This window comes from Dendropsophus ebraccatus, chromosome 10 (assembly GCF_027789765.1).
Source record: "Dendropsophus ebraccatus isolate aDenEbr1 chromosome 10, aDenEbr1.pat, whole genome shotgun sequence".
Classification (NCBI taxonomy): Eukaryota; Metazoa; Chordata; class Amphibia; order Anura; family Hylidae; genus Dendropsophus; species Dendropsophus ebraccatus.
The window spans coordinates 85,359,877-85,379,318 of record NC_091463.1 but is presented as its reverse complement, the minus strand read 5'-3'; the positions used below and the strand labels follow the sequence as shown (position 1 = coordinate 85,379,318).

The following is a 19,442-nucleotide window of genomic DNA, read 5'->3' as shown; positions in this document are numbered from 1 at the left end:
TGAGGTTCGGGTTTGCATGAACCTAAACTATTGGCTTCTGATTCCCGCTGTCTGCCCGCTCCTTGGAGAGGGTGGATATAGCCTGAGGACCGCCTGGAAAACAGGGAAACAGTCTATGGCTATGGCTGTATCCCAGTTTTCTAGGCGGTCCTCAGGCTGTATCCACCCTTTCCACGGAGCGGGAATCAGAAGCCGATAGTTCAGGTTCATACGAACCCGAACCTCGTCCGGTTCGCTCATCTCTAGTCCCAAGCAGGGTCAGGTATCATGGGAGGGGGAGCGAGGAGGCATTACAGCCTTCAGTATTTTAGGACCTTGTGTCTCCTTGTACTAACATCTAAAAGTGTCAGCAGTTTGGAACCTGAATTGCAGCTGATAGATTCCCTCTGTAATGGAGTGATACATATAATACACTTACCGCAATTTCACTACAGTTCCCATTACTTTCAATTGGCCTAAAATTAGTAAAAGAACAATTATATTTATTAGAAGTAACAACATTATTATCCATGAATGTGAAAAAGACTCTTTCAATGTGTTTTATTATAGGGGTTGTCTGGGGAGAAGAAGACGACTCAAGCCTTCTGCTCCCCAACACTCACTTCCTTTATTTCTACATCTCGGAAGTATGCTTTCTGAGACTAGAGGGGGAAGTGATATCCTGATCATCGCATAACAGGATATATACCCCCCCCCCCCCCCGTCTCAACAGGTATACTTCTGAGATGTAGTCATAGAGGAGTGAGTACCACGGAGCAGAAGGCTTCAGTTTTTTTCCACTCCTTAGACAACTCCTTTAATGCATTTGAAGGTTTTTTTTTTTTTTTTTTACTTTGGACTTTCACTTTTAACGGAAAAGACCCTAATGATAAACAGATCACAGTGGGGGCAGCCACTGATTGTTTGACACCTTTCCCACTTGTTTACGCTGCTCATAGTCCCAGATTCAAACTTTAATAAATGATCCCCGTTTAAAATCATGGTACCTGGCTGGAAATCTACATCTCCCAGCATGCATTACACCTCAGAGCTAACTGCTGGGTACCTGCCCCTGTCTTGTACTATCTGCCCACCACTCAATCTCAATCTGCTTTCTCTTTGCACAGTAAACAAAGTATCTATCTATCTACATAGATAGATTAGAGAAAGTGAGAGATGAAACAACAGTGTTTCCTTTCCCCTATACTACTCAGGAGAGGCTGTTTCCCCGCCCTTGGCCAATTGATCACTGTGTGATGTCAGTGGTGGGAGGGGGTTACAGATGAGGTGTTAAAGCTTTTCTGGCAACAGAAGTGACAACAGAAAAATCACACGTCTTCTGTCTCAGAAGGGAGGGGTATAAAAGAGGAGTGGAGACACAGTGGATCGGCAAGTGAGGATTTTCAGCAGCTTCGGTATGTGAGTCAGGATGGGCTGCAGACAAACTGACCAATTAATGTAATAGAAACCTATTACACACAAGATTAGATTACGGGTGGTGACTGAACAGGGTAAAATATTTCTTATCTGGAGTTCCCCTTTAAATTCATTTGTAGCCACTCGCTACTCTGTGCGAGGTCTCCGAGTGGGCGGTTCTCTTCTATTAACTCAGAATTCCCCTATAGGATACTAGATAATACTTTTTAAACAGACGGTTGTACCTGGAACTGTTTCCCTTCTCAGTTAGGACACGAATCAGAAACTCCCCTTCATCTGTCTCCTTCTCTAAGGACGGGATTATTATGTAGCGTCCAGGTGGCAGGCTGGAGCAGAGGACAACTTCCCGGTGGTTATCACATGGCCCAGCTTTAAGAAGGGGTGGAGAGGAGCAGAGGGCATCTTGCAGTAGATACACATGGTGGTCAGCTCCCTGATAAAATATACAACAACAAAGACATATGTAAAAGAATAAAAAAAACTGCTAAGCTCCTGTTTACCACAATGAATATTATGATTTGAGGGATATGTAAAACAGCTCTCTGCTGCCACCTTCTGGAGGTAGTGTTCCCTTCAAGTCAGTGTTTGACTCCCATTCAGAAACTAACTGGTAAGCCAAGCCAGAAATCTCTCCAGAAAAAAAAAGATGTCTTATGCTCTAAGGCTTTTAGATGGAGTGAAATATTGAGCTGAAGGGAAATAAAGGAGTTAATAAAGGGGTAGTTCTGCAAAAAATAAATAAATATATATATATATATTTTTTTTTTTTCTTCAAATCAACTGGTGCCAAAAAGTGGCAGAGATTTGTAAATTACTTTTACTATTAAAAGATTTCAAGTCAAGTCAAGTCATCCAGTACTTATTAGCTGCTGTATGTCCCACAGGAAGTGGTGTCTGGAGAGTAGGACAGGTTTTCTATGGGGATTTCAACTGCTCTGGATAGTTCCTGTCACTGACAGAGGTGGCAACAGAGAGCCCTGTGTCAGACTGAAAATAATACAAGACTTCCTGCAGGACATACAGCAGCTGATAAGTACTGGAAGACTTAAGATTTTTTAAATAGAAGTAAATTACAAATCTCTGTCATTTTTATTTGAAAGAGTACTACCCTAGCAGGACGGGTATCCTGACACTATAGGGCATAAGGCTGTCAGATCAAGAAAGGGATCTATTCGTGAGTATGAGTATCTTTTTCCTCTTCTTCTGTTATTCACTACGCTATCCTAGCAGTGTACACGGCTACATTGTACATTGGACAGGGCCCTCAAGATGCACCTCTGCTCCACTTTCCACTTGTCTGCAAACTACTACCACTACTTCTTGCCTGCACCTACAGCTGCCAAAGTATATTTGTGTTGCATTGAAGTTCTTAAGTAAACGGACTAAATTCTGGTTAAGCTACTGGACTCTGGTCTATCATTCTGCACCTACACACCAGGTTATACTTGGGTTATCCAAAACAGTACAGGAGTGGTGCCCGTTTTGTCCGGGGGTGGATTCCAATGCCACTCCAGGCTACCGTGACAAGTGCCCAAGTGACCCAACACCCACAGAGCTGCCACAACAACATAAGCTACCCTGCCACCCAGGGCCCATGCTCGCTGCATATATACTTGGTATACCTGAAATATGTGGCAGGCTACACGGATGTGTCCAGTCTTCCGTAACCTCTGATGCTTCTGCATGACGGACACAATAAAACTGCAGGATCCTTGAGGCTCAGCGTTGTCATCCTCATCATTATTCCCAAGAATGAGGGAGAATTGGGGGTTCATCCAATAAAAAGCTGAAAACAAAGAAACTTGGGGATTAATCTACCCCTTTACTGATTGAATATTTACAGATATACACCAATGTATAGGACTTATTGAGAGTCATGCCTTACAGTACTTAGATGTATGTGTTTTCCTGGGCATAACAGGCTAATGGGCTATCCATAGGATACATTATCAGTGTGCCCCTGCCAATCAGATGTGCAGCTCCAGCACTGCACAATGGCTCCATTCACTGTGTAGTGGTCAGACCTGGTTACTGCAGCTCAGTTGGGGGCCGCCACTTATCCCTACCTACCTGGGACACATTATTTGGCAGAAACATTGCTTTGTATTGCCTTATTTTATTATGGATTTAGAACAAAGGGAATTTTTTTGGCTTCTCGGATTATAATTTATGCACGGCTGGGTAGACGCTCATGGGACAAGAGCTAAGTATGGACTCTTTTTCTTACCACTGCTGGTACAGCAGCCCCCTGCAGACAGTCCTTTCACCCAGCGTCCTTCATAGGTAGTGTATTCCCAGGGTTTAGCTGCTGCACCAATCTGCAGAATACTCTGTGGCCCCAGGTGACAGATCTCCAGAAAATCGAAATTCTTTTGGAAGTCCTCGACTGTCATCCTGCATTGAGGAACATATTACTAGAATGTGCATACTAGATATTAAAGGGGTTATTCAACCCAATTTCTTTTAAATCAACCGGTGCAAGAATGTGCCGGAGATTTGTAATTAACTTTTATTATAAAATATCCAGTCTTCCAGTACTTATCAGCTGCTGTATGTCCTGCAGGAAGTGGTGTATTCTTTCCAGTCTGGAGAGCAGGAGAGGTTTTCTATGGGGATTTGCTGCTGCTCTGGACAGTTCCTGACATGGACAGAGGTGGCAGCAGAAAGCACTGTGTCAGACTGGATAGAATACACCAATTGCTGCAGGACATACAGCAGTTGATAAGTACTGAAAGACTCAAGATTTTAAAAAAAAGTTAATTACAAATCTCTGGCACCAGTTGATTTAAAAGAAAAATTTTGGGGGGTGAAATATCGCTTTAATGCCTTTTAAAAGAATATTGTGTCCTCCCCATGTAGTAGACTGGAGTATATACTAACCATTACTCCATTCTGTACCTACAGGTCACAGTACTTTGGAACCAATCTATATTTCTTCCTCACTACACCTATGCTTTTCACTATATCTAACTTCACCAGTCTGACACACTGCTCTCTGCTGCCAAATCTGTCCACAGCAATAGCAAATCCCCATAGAAAACCTCTTCTGCTCTGGACAGTTCCTGAGCTGTGAGCTGTAAGACTTTCTTGCAATGTCTATGGTCATAAAAGTTTCCAGCCATTGATTGGCTGAGCAGGCAATGACTAAAGGCCCTATTCCACGGAACGATTATCGTCCGTATTTGGCCGATATCGGCCGCTACGGATGATAATCGTCCCGTGGAATAGAGTGCAACGATCAGCCGACATTGTTCATGTCGGCTGATCGTTGCAGTCGCTTGTTTTTAAACAGGTTGAAAAACAAGCGACTGATATAGCAGCGATCTGCTGCCGTTGCTCCGTTGAATAGGAGCGTCGGCAGCAGACGTTGCTGTATCCTATGGGCTGCCCAGACGATCAGCGATCACCCGGGCAGCCTTCCCGCAGCTCCCCGCCGTTAATAGCGGCGGCAGCGAGCGGGGAACGAAGAGCAAACGAGCGCCGAGAGCGCTCGTTTGCTCCTCTAAACGACCCGTGAAATAGGGCCATAAGCCGGGTATGTGACGTCCCCGGATTCGAGCCATAAATTACACATCTGGCGTCTGTCAACGGGACCTGAGAGCGGCACTCTGGGACACAAGGACAGGTAAGTATCCTTTGCTTATTGTTTTCCCGCACCCCCTGCCTTTCTCCCTCTTTTGAATGTTGTGGGATTTTTCCTGAAAGCATAAATTGCCGTCCAGCCGCCCTTTACTCCAATGTGCGTGAACATAACCTGATAGTCTACCCCAGTGATTCTGAGCATAGGCCATCAACTTATTTCCATTTTGTTTCTAGTTTTACCAGAATTCTCCATCCTCTAATACGACATTGTCAGACTGCTCCGGGGCTGCTAGACTTTGCCATTCAGGTCCCCTGAGGATACACAAAAAATAGATTGCACATGAAGATGTCATCTGTCTGTATGTGACAGCTCATCACCTAAATGAGAGGCAAAGAAGAAGAGTAAACCTCCTCCTACCCATCTCTCCATGGCCCCATCCATTCGGTGTGTCCCCAGGGGTTACGTATTCTCAGCAGTGATACGCAGCCCCCTAATGTCTCCACCTGCAAGAAAAGAGAAGGTGAAGACTGTGCAGGGATGAGTGTAGGATGACTGATGGAATCACTGAGGAGTCAAGACACCGCTAACCAGTGGGCACAGGGGAGGCGCTCATTACAATAGAGCTGCTAGGCAAGAATCAGAAATGCTATTTCTAGCATGGACTGTACACTGTAAGTCAGGGCTGTACACTGTGAGTCAGGGCTGTACACTGTGAGTCAGGGCTGTGTGGTGAACACCCCCGGTGTGGAGGTGGTACGGCCAGTCACTTGCCAGATGGTTAGGCATGACCCCAGTTCTATGGTTGTTAGCCGAGATATAGCCGGGCCCAGTGATGTTATGTTGTGACGCCAGTGCCGGTTGGGCACACAGGTATGGTAGCACACCTGCTTTTATTTTAATGGGCCGGCTATACCTTGTTCCCCTGTGGACAGTGTCCTGCCTGGTTGTTGCGGGGTCCCTTGGGCACTTATCACGGTGGTCTGGAGTGGAGTAGTGACCCACCCGGACTATTGGTACTGCCACACACAGAAAGGGCAGATGACCCAAGGAGTGTGTGTATACTGTGTCGGTGCTTGAAGAGGAATCACAGAGTCTCTTTATCATAAAAAAAATCTTATTTACTCTGGAGATACTTGAGGTAGGCAGCAGGTCATACAGCTTTGCCTTGATAGAATACTTTACACTTGATAAGACACTTAATACTTTAGGATCCAGGTCTGTATTGAGAGTAGGAAGAGTGGTACAGTTGTGCTGACTGAGCTGCGTGCTGAGAAGTAGAAGAAAGGATCAGAAGAGTAGAGAGGAGGATGTCGAGAGAGACCCAACCCAAGTAGTAATGTGCTCTGCCGGAACTTCGGAGGTAGAAATAGAAGAATTAGAGTACGTAGTAGTAGAAAGAGGCGGTCACTCACCAAAGATTAGCCGATGCAATCTTTAATTGTAGTCACACTGAAAACATATGCAAGGAAGGGGGAAGGTGGAATGGCGGATGAGAACAGACAAACGTTTTCTCGCTTCAACAGCACTTCATCAGAAATAGAAGAATACTTGAGAAGAGAGAGAATACTTGTGCCTGTGTTTTAACTCTTTGGTCTTTGCACCACCTATTACCCACCAGTGTCGAGTGACCTGTCCTAGAGGGTGACACAAGCCCCAGACCTTGTTACCTGGGATGACCGGAATGCTAACACCCCCGCTGCAACATAGAGTTCATAGACTTCTAACAACCTTGGTCTATCCGGATCAGTTCCTTACTTCGTTTATGGATACTGTCCTGCACTGTGTTTCTCCTTGTCCACCGCGTGGATTGAGATGATCCCTGACTTGTCCTCTCTAGTGAAGGTTTAACACTGCATAGTGTTGAGTGGAGTTACTGGAGAAGAAACTAGGGAGCGTCCTACCTTCTACAGAGTCTAACGGCAGAAGACACTACACTTCCTCTACCCATGTGACTTCCTTCCTACAGCCCCTGTAAGGTGTGCTGTGAGTGGGTGAGGAAAGCGTATGAGAGAAGTAAAGAGAGATACGTAGCAATAGAGAAAGATGACGTTGCAGCACTCACTTGAAAATCATAGAAATCTTTATTAATCGCTGGAAGGCATACAAAGTAACCACATGTGCTCAAATCGGTTACATGGCAGATACAGGTACACTCCACTTAAACCGACGGCCGTTTCACGGTCATACGCATCAACAGGCTTAGTGGTACCGTGACCGCGAAACGGCGAAACTCTGGCACTAGTACATCACTACTTACACTCAAAAAGTACAGGCTTTTACGAAGGGTGTAACCAATAGCAACACCTGTGGTGGGACACCAAAGCTGTACAATGTGAGTAAGGGCTGTACACTATGAGTCAGGGCTTGTCACCCATTGTGCTTCAAAGCTGAGGTGTTTCACACTTTTGTTGTAATTGTTTTTGCCTGTTTTTGTAAATGTCCTATCATAAGCAAAAAGAAAAATGATGATCCTTCAATGTTGGTCTAACAGGTAGTCACACTTACTGAGGGAATCTCCTGGATACTTAAAGGGAACCTGTCACCCTGGACATTCCTCATGTTATAGTGCAGGAGAAGCTACACAGACTGACATATAGCTTTGTAGAAAACTTTACAGGATAACATAATTTATTTATGTTAATTTGTGCTAATTTTGGGCTAAGTAGTCATGTGGGCGGTCCTTCATGACAGTGTGCATATACACAGATGACCGAGTAGGACCGCCCACATGACTACTTAGCCCAGAATGAGCAAAAGTTTCCACAAATAAATTGCGAGATATCCTGGAACTTTTCCCGTAAAACTATATATGACTTTGCCCAGCTCCTGCACTATAACTCAACTCTAATATAACTCAAATTTGATGTTATTTTTATTGTGTTGGGTTCTCTTTTTTAAAAAAAAGTAGCTTTGGGTTGGAATGCAATTATCAAAATACGTGTCTTTAATCTATGCTTAGGCGGGGGTTGGGAGGGTGGAGCCGCAGCTTTCACTTTGCCTCCTCCCTCATCCCAGTCAGTGACTTTTGTTTGGCGTCCTGAGCAATGGCAACTTAATGCAAAGCCCAGTGCTTAGGGTGTCAATCAAGCATAAGCGTCAGGGAACAGGGAGAAGGCAGTATGCATGCTGGAGACCACACCCTCTTTGTGCAACATCATTCCCACTTAGTGTCAAGCTCCGCCTTCTTGGCTAGCTTAGTGATAAAAAGTTGCCAAAAGTGACAAAAATGGTATGCACAAAAATGTTGTTACTTTTTGCTAAAGTGTGGTGTCCCACAGTTAAGTGCTTTGGGCACCGGTCAGAAAGTTATCTCTTCAGTAGTGATGTAGTTGCATTTTCTAGTTTTACCACTAGATGCCAGTGTTATGTTTAATCTCTGTTATGTGTTGCACAGCTGTAGCTGCGAAAGCGTTACTGTTTATGTACCACCTAGTCTGTGCTGACCAATAGGAGATACTCTTTCTTCTTTTACCTATCCCTGCTCTATATACATACACACAAAGCCCCTAGGGGACAGTTCCAGTTAAGTTGAGTTGTGTTAGTGATCAGAGACACACGTATATGGAGAACTCAGAGACTTTTATTCTCAAGACTATAACTACGGACACTATGCAGTGTTAAACCCCTAAAGGAGGACAAGCCAGAGATCACCCCAGCCCATGCCGTGAACCTCTCTTAACAGTATCCTAGTACAGAGGAACTGACCTGGATAGAGAAAAGCAACCATAACAAAGGTCTACGTACTCTATCTAGCAGCGCAGGTGACACCGGATAATTTCAGACACTTAGCTACTCTCAGGTAACCAAGACTGGGGCTTGTGTCACCCTGATAGGACGGGTACCCCGACACTGCAGGGCAGAAGGTGGTTTAGATGAAACAAAGGCACAAGTATTCTTCTCACAAGCATTCTCCTCTTAAGTATCTCTTTCAAGTTCCGGCAAAGCACACTACTACCCTGGGTTGGGGCTCTCACGACAAACTCCTTTACTCTTCTCTTCACTGCTCAACACTAAGCTACACAAGCACTGCTACCCTACCTCAGCACTTAAAGTATCTCTCAGCACAGATCCAGTAAGCACAAGTCTGTACATAAGAAGTTGTTTGTTACTAAAGTATCCTTTACCACAAGAGACTAACAGTAGCCATTTTATTTATTCTACGCGGATTAAGTGATCATTGCACCAGCACCTACACATACTGGCTACTCACTCTTTGGGTTATTTTCCCCTTTCTGTGGGTGGCGGTACCGACAGTCTAGGTGGGTCATCTCCCTGCTACAAGAATAGTTGCACACTACTTTGAGCATTGAGGTCAAGTAGCATGCTATGTAGCTTACTTGCTTTGTCCTGGTCACTGAGTACATATGATAGCTGAGAATTCCCATCAGATTGGATGTTTCAATTTCTCCCTATAAATAGAATTAATTATAAGGATCAAACAGAACATAAAGATCAAACGAAAATATTTATTTTGACAATTTGCTGTATTTAACGAAAGGCTATGCAAAGTCTTGAGATGCCTGAAAAGGGAGACTTGTGGATGAAGTGTTATACTGCATTCTGGTCACTAGATGTCTCTGTTTTCTTCTATAGGGAGCACATGCTGAAGGATGTTGCATGTGCCAGTCTGTACTTGCTTAAGAGGACATTTGCCAGCCACCTCCCTACCTCTGGGCCTATCATAGCCCTGCAAAACGTCACCTCTAGTTCTGACCTATCAGAAGCCACGTTACCACAGAGCCTCCTCCACCAATAGGAAACAAGTTCCGGATTTGGCTTATAGGTCTGGTAGAGGAGGCCATGTGCTCAGTTCTAGTGCCAGTTCAGAGCCCAATAGAGAAGAGTATCCTGGAGGTGTCCTTTCCAGGGCCTGGCCCTATGGCCAGTGTCTGCAGTAACTGAAAACTGTTCATTATTTCTACAAATTCCTGAAAGCAGGTTTGGACCTTCTAAAGCCAAAAAGGGGTAACTACCACAGGTGAGGGGATTACACCTGTCCACACTGAGGGGGGTTGTCGCACTCAAGCTTTTCAAGGTCCCACCAGTCTGAACAAGGACTATCTAAAAGCAGTTGGAGAAATTGGTATTCAACGATGTACCCCACTGTTTCCTGCTCTGTTTCCTCAGCTGGGAGGCTAGATTCTCCTGGGGGCCATTTGGGAAGCTAGCTAGCCATGCAATTACGGCACTTTATGACTATTATTTGGACACTACTGTATATGGCCCTGCATACGAGAGGTTGTCAGTAGAAGGTGTGCACAGGTCATAAACCACATCAAGACTTCAAGGTGCTGAAGGTGCACGTCTTGGAGGAATGATGTGTCTTACCTGAGTGTTCCCACAGCAGATAAGGGCTCCTCTCTCAAGCATATTATGGAGGTGACTCCATAAGTCTGAGGTTGGCCCGCTGGTATCACAGCTTTGTACCACACCTCCCGTCATATCTTCCAAAGCTTCTCCTGCAAACCCCATCTGGAGAGCGGAGTAACCACCTTTCAGTCTGCAACGAGAACAGTCGACACATGATCTCACACCTTAGTGAGCTCGTCTACCGCTAGTTCCATATAACACTCACTTTGCATAGGCTTTCTCTAGAAGCGAGCTCCAGAACTCATCCTTGTCCTTAGATTTCAGAAAAAGTAATTTGTATTGAGCTCTCCCATTGTTCTGGACAGGTTCTGTAGGCAAAAGGTCATCCACCACGACCTCTACCCAACGTCCATACTGCCAAAACTAGAAGAAACACATGATGATTATTGCCCATCGTGTTAGTTTAGTTGGTCCAGTGATTTGATCATGGATGGTATCTTACCTGGAATCTAAATCTGCCATTATAGTCTTCCCCAAACCCTTGATCCATCGGGACCACCTGTTCCAGCAGCTGAGGGTAAAGAGACAGACAGGCCACAGCCGACAGGAACCAGCAGTTACCTGTAGGGTAGAGATTACCCCTCATGGTCAGTTCCTTCAATCTATACAGCCTACTGTGGTATACACGGAACCCAACAAATAGGAAAACACAATGGGAAGAATAGTAGGTTACAAAAAGAGTAAACCCATAATAAGGAGGAAACATGACTGGTCAAGTCATCCGCGTCAAAAAGAGCAATGACTACTCTCTACCAAGTGTGGCACAAACTTACTGAGGTTACCCTGGCACACATCCATCCTCGTAGCTCCATCCACTACAAAGCGGGGAGATTCACATAATTCCTAAAAGGAGAAAACAGGATGAAGGAGACGTGGGGTGACAGTGGTTTTATAAAGTACTATTCATTACCTTGGGTCTTTTCCACTTGATGCCTTCAGTGAGTAGCGCCTCATCCTGGGGGAAGGTGTTGTCTTCAAAGAGGGGTAAGGATGAGCAGGCAGGTGCGGGGGTCCCATCTGAAGAGACTGTGGTTCTGAGTCTTTTAGCTGGGGGAGGCTCCATTACCTGCTACAACCAACATCAGCAACTATAATCCTCTATGACCAATACATAATATATAGAGTGAAGCTAGACTTGGCGCGATCTAAGCCCCCTGGGGATCAAAAGACATTGGTTACATAAGCTTCACTGTAATACATATCTCATGGAATGTCTTTTTTTTCCACTTTTTATTCTTTTTTTAAACTTTTCTATAAAAAACTGTTGACTGGAAACAATCATCAAGTTGCTGTTGACTGATCTTGTCCAGAACTTCAAGTACACAATGATGTCAGGCTATGATTGTGCTGTGGATTCGACTTTTCTTATTAAACAATCTTTGGCAGCTCATGGATACAAACGACCACTGATCAGCGCTGATCAATATCTGCTATTGGGAAAAGTCGGACCATGTCCCTAGTCCCCAAAGGTAATCGGTAAGCTTGGCTGCCATGAACCTAATGTGTATGTACTCTTATTTAGTCAAAGTGACTTAGGGTGCCTTTACACAGAGAGATTTATCTGACAGATCATTGAAGCCAAAGCCAGGAACAGACTACAAACAGAGAACAGGTCATAAAGGAAAGACTGAGATTTCTTCTCTTTTCAAATCCATTCTTGGCTTTGGCTTCAAAAATCTGTCAGATAAATCTGTGTGTGTAAAGGCACCCTTAGGGTATGTGCACACTTAAGAACACGCTCAGAGACTTCAAGACAATGCCATCGTGCAGCCTCCACTTGAAGTTCCACCTTTGATATTTCATGGCGAATTCCACTGTCCGCCTAATAATTGACATGTCATTACGCAATATTTTTTTGTAGATGTCTTTAGAAAAAAAAAGAAAAAACATGAAATAATAAAAAGTGTGCATTACATGTTGTAATTATGTACGAATAGCTGATAATGCACACTTTGTATAATTTAGTCAGCAATTCCTGGTCATATGACCGCATCACTCATACAAGGGAATGGGGTTGCACTGTGACCCACACAACCATTTAAGAAGAGGTTGTGGGATCGGTTAATAAAAAAAAGCAGAAAAAGCTAGCCATTAAAAAAAAAAAAAAAAAAAAAATGTCAGTGGATTCTATGGTCTGTGCATTTGCCTGGAAGACCTGCACTTATGCAGTCTGGGTTGTGGTCCGAGCTCCTGCGCGTGCGTTATTTAATAACCGGTGGGGGAGTAAGTTGGATGCAGCCCTAGGGAGACCTGGAAAACATAAATACAGCCTAAGGCTATGTTCACACTACGTAAGTTCCGCAGAAATCATGGTCGTTGTAACAATTTATGCGGTACTTACGTAGTGCTGCAGGCTGAGGGAATCCTGTCCGGAGTGTATACACATAGGGGGACATGTATGAAAAGGCGTAAATGCCTTTTTAGGCGCAGCTAGGGCAAATCGGCATAAAAATATTCGCAAATGGTATTTTTTTCACATTTTTTTGCCCCATCTGCGCCACCTTCGCCAGTAGGGCGGAGAGGGGGTGCTACGTGGGGTGCGGCAGCACACAGAGGGGGTGTGGCCTCTGCGTGCGCCGCATTTATAATTTATAATTTTTCCTCTGAGCTGGCGTAATTTTCTAAATTTTCGCATGGAGAGGCTCGGTGCAATCGGGATTTATGTAGAGGCTGTGTGACTCTACATAAATCCCCTGAGCTGCGGGGACATTTGTAAGCCCGGCTTAAAAAACGTCTGATCTCATAAATGTCCCCCATAGTATACACATAGAACTCTGCGGCGCTAAAGATCAGTAAAGAGAAAGATGCTGTACCGGCCGTGATTATCTTTTCAGAGACCGGCCGGGTCACGGAATGGCCGGTCTCTTACAGCGCATGGCCTAAGGATATATCCAGGCTGCCTTAAAGGGGTTATCCAGCGCTACAAAAACATGGCCTCTTTCCCCCCTCTCTTGTCTCCAGTTCAGGTTTGCAATTAAGCTCCATTTACTTCAATGGAGCGGAGTTTAAAACCCCACCCAAACTAGAGACAAGAGAAGGGGGAAAAGTGGCCATGTTTTTGTTGCGCTGGATAACCCCTTTAGGACGACATCCAACTTCTTCAGTCACCAGTAATCAAATGACGCACGCTCGGATTTTCTCATCTCTTCTCAAGAAGTCCATGGAGCCCAGACCCCAACCCGGACTATATAAGGTTTGCTCATCTCTATTCACGAATTCACCGACCGTATTCTTACGAAGCCACATATATAGCGATGTGAATGCGGCAATGAAGGGGTGTTACAATTTTATTCTTTGTATAATAGAGTCCAAAGTTTCCAAGATTTCTTCATTGAACTGAAACGATGAGAGGGTTCACATAATAATCCGTCCTGATTAGAGATGAGCGAACCAGGTTCGGGTTCGAGACGATCCGAACCCGAACGTTCGGTATTTGATTAGCGGGGGCTGCTGAACTTGGATAAAGCTCTAAGGTTGTCTGGAAAACATGGATACAGCCAATGACTATATCCATGATTTCCACATAGCCTTAGGGCTTTATCCAACTTCAGCAGCCACCGCTAATCAAATGCTGAACGTTCGGGTTCGGATGGACTCGAGCATGCTCCAGGTTCGCTCATCTCTAGTCCTGATTCTACAGATGTTACCAGTCCTAGGACACAGGACACCACATAAGTATTACTGTCTCCTTCTCTGTGATGGTCCCAGCTTCTCTAATAATATAGTGTCATTCCTCTTCAAATAAAACCTGGTGCCTGCACGGATCCTGCACGTTTACACTGGTGTCCCGGCACCCTGTAATTACACCCTATAGAACAGCGGATCCAAGACATGAATCATATAACACCATCTATATGACCTGCAGTCTCTTCTACCTCCAGCAGTCTCTTTACCTGAACAGGTCCCAGGGCACAAACCCAAGACGTCCCAGCACAGTCTTGAACACAGACATTCAGACTTCACACTCGCTTACTACACCGGGAAGTGACTGAGAACCTGAACAACCAGAAGTGTGCAAAGCCTGATGGGAAATCCTTCTCTTTACTCAAGACGCAGTCTCTCTGTGTACGGCGGCCATCAGTCTTCTGTGTGGCTACAAGCCCCAGCCTGCCCTGATACATCATGGATCTGATTATAATCACTATATTGTTTCCTCATGTCTTATCACAGGTGCCAAACTCAGGCCCTCCAGCTGTTACAAAACTACAACTCCCATCATGCCTGAACAGCCAAAGCTAAAGCTGAGTCTTATGTCCACAATATGGCTGCTACATTATGACTGGGACCATGTAAACCTGGATATGAATTTATTTTTGCTAGTGTCATTTTTAGACTAAATTCACACGCAGATTTATTGCAGAGATTTCTGTTCCTCTAAATCAGGGGTAGGGAACCTTGGCTCTCCAGCTGTTGCAAAACTACAACTCCCATCATGATGGGAGTTGTAGTTTTCCAACAGCTGGAGGGCCGAAGCTTCCTACCCCTCCTCTAAATACTTGTTTCTGCTTCGAAAAGTTGTTAATTTGCACTTCTTTGCTGTTATCAGGTAAAGGCAATTGGCAAACATGGAGTTAAACAGGTTGCCCAGAAATCTCCTGTATATGGAGCGACATGGCCAGTAGGGGGAGCTGTGGGATAAGATGGTGACAAGCTGAAGTTCTTCAGTTCTTTAAAGAAAAAGTCCTGCCAAAATCTATTATTAAAGTGTCACTGCTGTTTTACAAAACTTTTGACAATGTCATAGAGATATGTCAAAAGTTTTGATCTTTCGAGGTCTGAGTATTCATACCTGTACCGATTGGGAGATCTAGCGGCTTTGTGTCACGTGACCAGTCTGACTTATCAGTCGGGCTCCATTATAAGTCCAACTGATCACTTTGTGCAGTCTTTTCCCAGCTATATCTTCCAATCGGAGTCTGAACACTGACTGTCTCTATGACATATCAAAAGTTTTGTGAAACAACAGTGACACTTTAAGCCTGTTATTGCCAAACCAAAGTTATCCAAATCACCAATAGACACCGGATTTCTTGTACGCCAGTCTTAAATTAGGCCCGATTTTACATCCAGATTAACTAAAAGGCGCATACCTCTTAGGGCCCTTTTACACAGAAAGATTATCTGACAGATTATCTGCCAAAGATTTGAAGCCAAAACCAGAAACAGACTATAAACAGAGACAGGTCATAAAGGAAAGTCTGAGATTTCTCCTCTTTTCAAATCCAGTCCTGGCTTTGGCTTCAAATCTTTGGCAGATAATCTGTCAGATAATCTTTCTGTGTAAAAGGGCCCTTAGTAAATCCATCCGGCCGTGTGCACGATCCTGTGATCGGCGCAACAAATCTGCGCCTGCTTTCAGCAGGTGTAGATTTGGATCAGGATTTATGGGGAGGGGGCCATGCCAGGAGAAGGTCTCGGGAAGCTGCTGCAGCCGGGAGGAGGCCTGGGGTCATGACGTCACCATTTTTGCAAGAACTTAAAGGGGTAGTGCGGTATTAGACATTTTTTCACTAAATATCAATGTGTGCAATGTGTGTTTTTTAAGTGAATGGCCCCCTTTCCCATTAAACTGGTGTGAAGTAGAATTGTCTTAGTTGCCCCTAGCAACCAGTCAGATTCCACCTTTCATTTCTCAAAGAATCTATGAGGAATGAAAAGTGGAATCCGATTGGTTGCTAGGGGCAACTAAGACAATTCTACTTTACACCAGTTTGATAAATCTCCCCCTATATGTGCATTTCCTATAATAAGTGTCTATTTGTAATTTGTACTTTTGTTTGGCAATAACATACCATCAGGTACATTCGCTGTAAGTATGACCCATGTATAGACGGCATTGGCCCGGGGAAGCTGGTGCTACGGTCTGGCCCTCCTCCAGTGCTTCACCCCCGGTCTGCTGCCCGTGAATAGGACGGCGCCGTACACAGGAACCGAGCCGGCTTCCCCACTCTATATATGTCTCATACATTCGCTTTAAAAATAGCATTGGCCCGACTTCTAGCGATATGACACTTATAATACTGATGTTTTCTTATATGGCAGATAAGCCTCAGACACCAGCACTAGGATACAGCTGCTACCTCTGAGCCCCCTAGAGCTATGCCCCTGCTTGGAGGAAATATATAAAATCATATATACTAATAATAGAATAATCTATGAAATATACTATATAAGCCTTTGCACACACTGACGCTGGCTTATATATTATAGCTATGTATTAGTGACATGAATACCTGCGGCTATGCTCACCTTAGTCATAAACCCAACTACTGTATTACCTACCATAAGATATAAAAAGTAAGTAAATGAGTAAGTTGCTGGCATTTACAAGTTTTCTACAAAATATAATGTGAGACGTTAGAGATATAAGGAAGTAAAGAAACATTGCGGGTCAATAAAGCTGAAGCTGTGATAGGGTTTCATTGTGTGGATGTGGTGTGGATGTACTCTCATATATATGGGGATCCCTAAAAAGGGTTGGGATTAAATGGGAAGGCCAAAAATAACACTTATAAAAGTGAGCAGCTTAAAGGGGTACTCAGGTGAAAAACTTTTAATTTCAAATCAACTGGTTTTAGCAAGATATATAGATTTGTAATGTACTTTTATTCAAAAATCTCAAGTCTTCCAGTACTTATCAGCTGCTGTATGTCCTGCAGGAAGTGGTGTATTTTTTCCAGTCTGACACAGTGCTCTCTGCTGCCACCTCTGTCCGAGACAGGAACTGTTCACAGCAGGAGAAGTTTTATATGGGGATTTGCTGCTGCTCTGGACAGTTCCTGACACAGACAGAGGTGGCAGCAGAGAGCACTGTGTCAGTTTGCACAGAATATGCAAAAAAGGAAAGCGCTCTTTTAAGAGTTTTTAAACACAGGACCAGTCAAATATCCCTCTAGGAAGGGCCCAGCCAAAGTGGTAACTCCTGTAGGGAAACTACTAAAACCACCATATAAGTCATTGTAATGACAAGGGAAAAGCCAAGGCCAGGTATCCATCCACAGACAGCTGTTTCGGGGTGTTGCCCCTCATCAGTGTGGAGCAGAATTCTGGCTAGGTAGGAGACTGGAGAGAATACATCACTTCCTACAGGACATACAGTAGCTCAAAAGTACTAGAAAACTTGAGATTTTTTTAAATAGAAGTAAATTACAAATCTATATAACTTTCTCAAACCAGATGATTTGAAAGAGAAATATTTTCGCCGGAGTACCCCTTTAAGTGTTAAAGTGCATTTACTTAACCAGTCATTGCCAATTCAAAACTTTTCATCACAAAATAATACCTATAGTTTTCTTCTTCCAGTGCAGTCTCTATGGATTGGATAATACACAAAATACACCTGCCCTTAGCTTGAATATTAACAATAATGCCTAATAAAGTAATGTCCTTTAATAAAGCCCAGATAAATAGTGTTAGAATGTAACATAATATCCAGGTAAATAATATATACATAGGGGGAGATTTATCCAACATGGTGTAAAGTGAAACTGGCTCAGTTGCCCCTAGCAACCAGATTCCACCTTTCATTTTCCAAAGAGTCTGTGAGGAATGAAAGGTGGAATCTGATTGGTTGCTAGGGGCAACTGAGACAGTTTCACTTTACACCATGTATGATAAATCTCCCCTTTGCGTATATACTTCATCATCCTTATAAGTAGCCTGTATTGCTATGGGGGTCTTCTCAGTATATATATCTACAAAGAATATAACAAAGGTGCAGATTATGTTGCATTGATTCAAATGGCAGAGAATGAGCCCATATGAGGCATGGTGCCAATTCATGAACTGCAGACTTTGCCCTAGATTAGTACACCTGGTAATATCCAGTCCTATCCAGTGACTACCACCTCTAATGTACAGTATATGGGGCTATCTAAATAGGCTGCTATCAGGGGAATACCTGAAATAAGGGATTTACATGCGGCGTGTCCCGGAAATACTGGTTCCGCCACATTTTAATATAGCGACCTTAAAGAAACCTTCTCCCCCGGATTACAGGGACATGACACTTTCCATCAGGGAACTGGCTAAATGGCTATTCCCGCATTTCCCGCTTAACTGGGTGTACTCCAGCAAAAATCAACTGGTTTCAGAAAGTTATATAGATTTTTAATTTACTTTTTCCCATACTTATCAGCTGCTGTAGGTCTTGCAGAAAGTGGTGTATTCTTTTCAGTCTGACACAGTACTCTCTGCTACCACCTCTGTACAAACAGGAACTTTCAAGAACAGGACAGGTTTTCTATGGAGACTTGCTGCTGTTGTGGACAGTTCCTGAAATGGACAGAGGTGGCAGCAGAGAGCACTGTGTCAGACTGGAGAGAATACACCACTTCCTGCAGGACATACAGCAGCTGATATGTATGAAGTACATTAAAAATCTGTATAACTTTCTAAAACCAGTTGATTTAAAAGAAAAAGATTTTCGCCAGATTACCCTTTTAAGGGATTGTCACCCATCAGGATTCACTTTTGGGCATGGTAAGGGCAACAAAATATACATTTAGGGTACAAACCCACTTGACGTATTTGCTGCGTGAATCAGTGTTAAAAATAAGCAGGCAAAACGCAGGTTGGCTTTATACGATTGTTCTGCGTTAAAATACGCAATTGCGTATTTTTGAAGCGTGAAGCTTGTTGTAAGCAAAGCATCAGTGAAAACGCATGTAGCTTCATGCTTCAAAAATACGCAATTGCGTATTTTAACACTGAACAATTGTATAAAGCCAACCTGCGTTTTGCCTGCTTATTTTTAACACTGATTCACGCAGCAAATACGTCAAGTGGGTTTGTACCCTTAAAAGAGTGAAAATACAATACAAACAATGATTCTGCTAGTGCAAAAATATGCAGTGTACACACCCTTAGGCTATGTTCACACAACGTATATTTTCGTAAAATCACAGCCCTTGTACGTTCATACGGAAATATACATCCATTGCTGCCTAGCAATCCTGGCCGGAGTATACGCTCCGGCCGGGATCTCTCGGAGCGCCGCAAACAACTGACATATCAGTTTTCTGCGGCCGCTATTAATTATAAAGCGGCCATAGAAAACCATTTCAGTGCACAC

General features: G+C 43.9%; 1 protein-coding gene across 5 annotated transcripts in view; it reads right to left on the bottom strand.

Annotated features, from left to right (window-relative positions):
• LOC138765671 (calpain-1 catalytic subunit-like) overlaps positions 1 to 14,350 on the bottom strand; it is a 34,609-nt gene extending 20,259 nt beyond the window's left edge. For 3 of the 5 annotated variants that reach the window (XR_011358619.1, XM_069942637.1, XM_069942635.1), the window contains exons 1-13: positions 14,263 to 14,350; positions 11,280 to 11,438; positions 11,143 to 11,212; positions 10,812 to 10,930; positions 10,575 to 10,732; positions 10,328 to 10,499; positions 9,337 to 9,408; positions 5,417 to 5,502; positions 5,239 to 5,310; positions 3,644 to 3,810; positions 3,039 to 3,202; positions 1,641 to 1,849; positions 419 to 455 (exon numbers count right to left, since the gene is read on the bottom strand). Coding sequence is in view for 4 of the 5 variants with exons in the window: in XM_069942637.1 (XP_069798738.1) it covers positions 419 to 455; positions 1,641 to 1,849; positions 3,039 to 3,202; positions 3,644 to 3,810; positions 5,239 to 5,310; positions 5,417 to 5,502; positions 9,337 to 9,408; positions 10,328 to 10,499; positions 10,575 to 10,732; positions 10,812 to 10,930; positions 11,143 to 11,212; positions 11,280 to 11,432 (1,479 nt within the window). In the remaining variant the exon portion in view is untranslated. Of the gene's footprint in view, positions 1 to 418; positions 456 to 1,640; positions 1,850 to 3,038; positions 3,203 to 3,643; positions 3,811 to 5,238; positions 5,311 to 5,416; positions 5,503 to 9,336; positions 9,409 to 10,327; positions 10,500 to 10,574; positions 10,733 to 10,811; positions 10,931 to 11,142; positions 11,213 to 11,279; positions 11,439 to 14,262 lie in introns of those variants that run through there. The other 2 variants (XM_069942636.1, XM_069942639.1) reach the window with 2 other exon arrangements.
• Between the last annotated feature and the right edge of the window lie 5,092 nt (positions 14,351 to 19,442).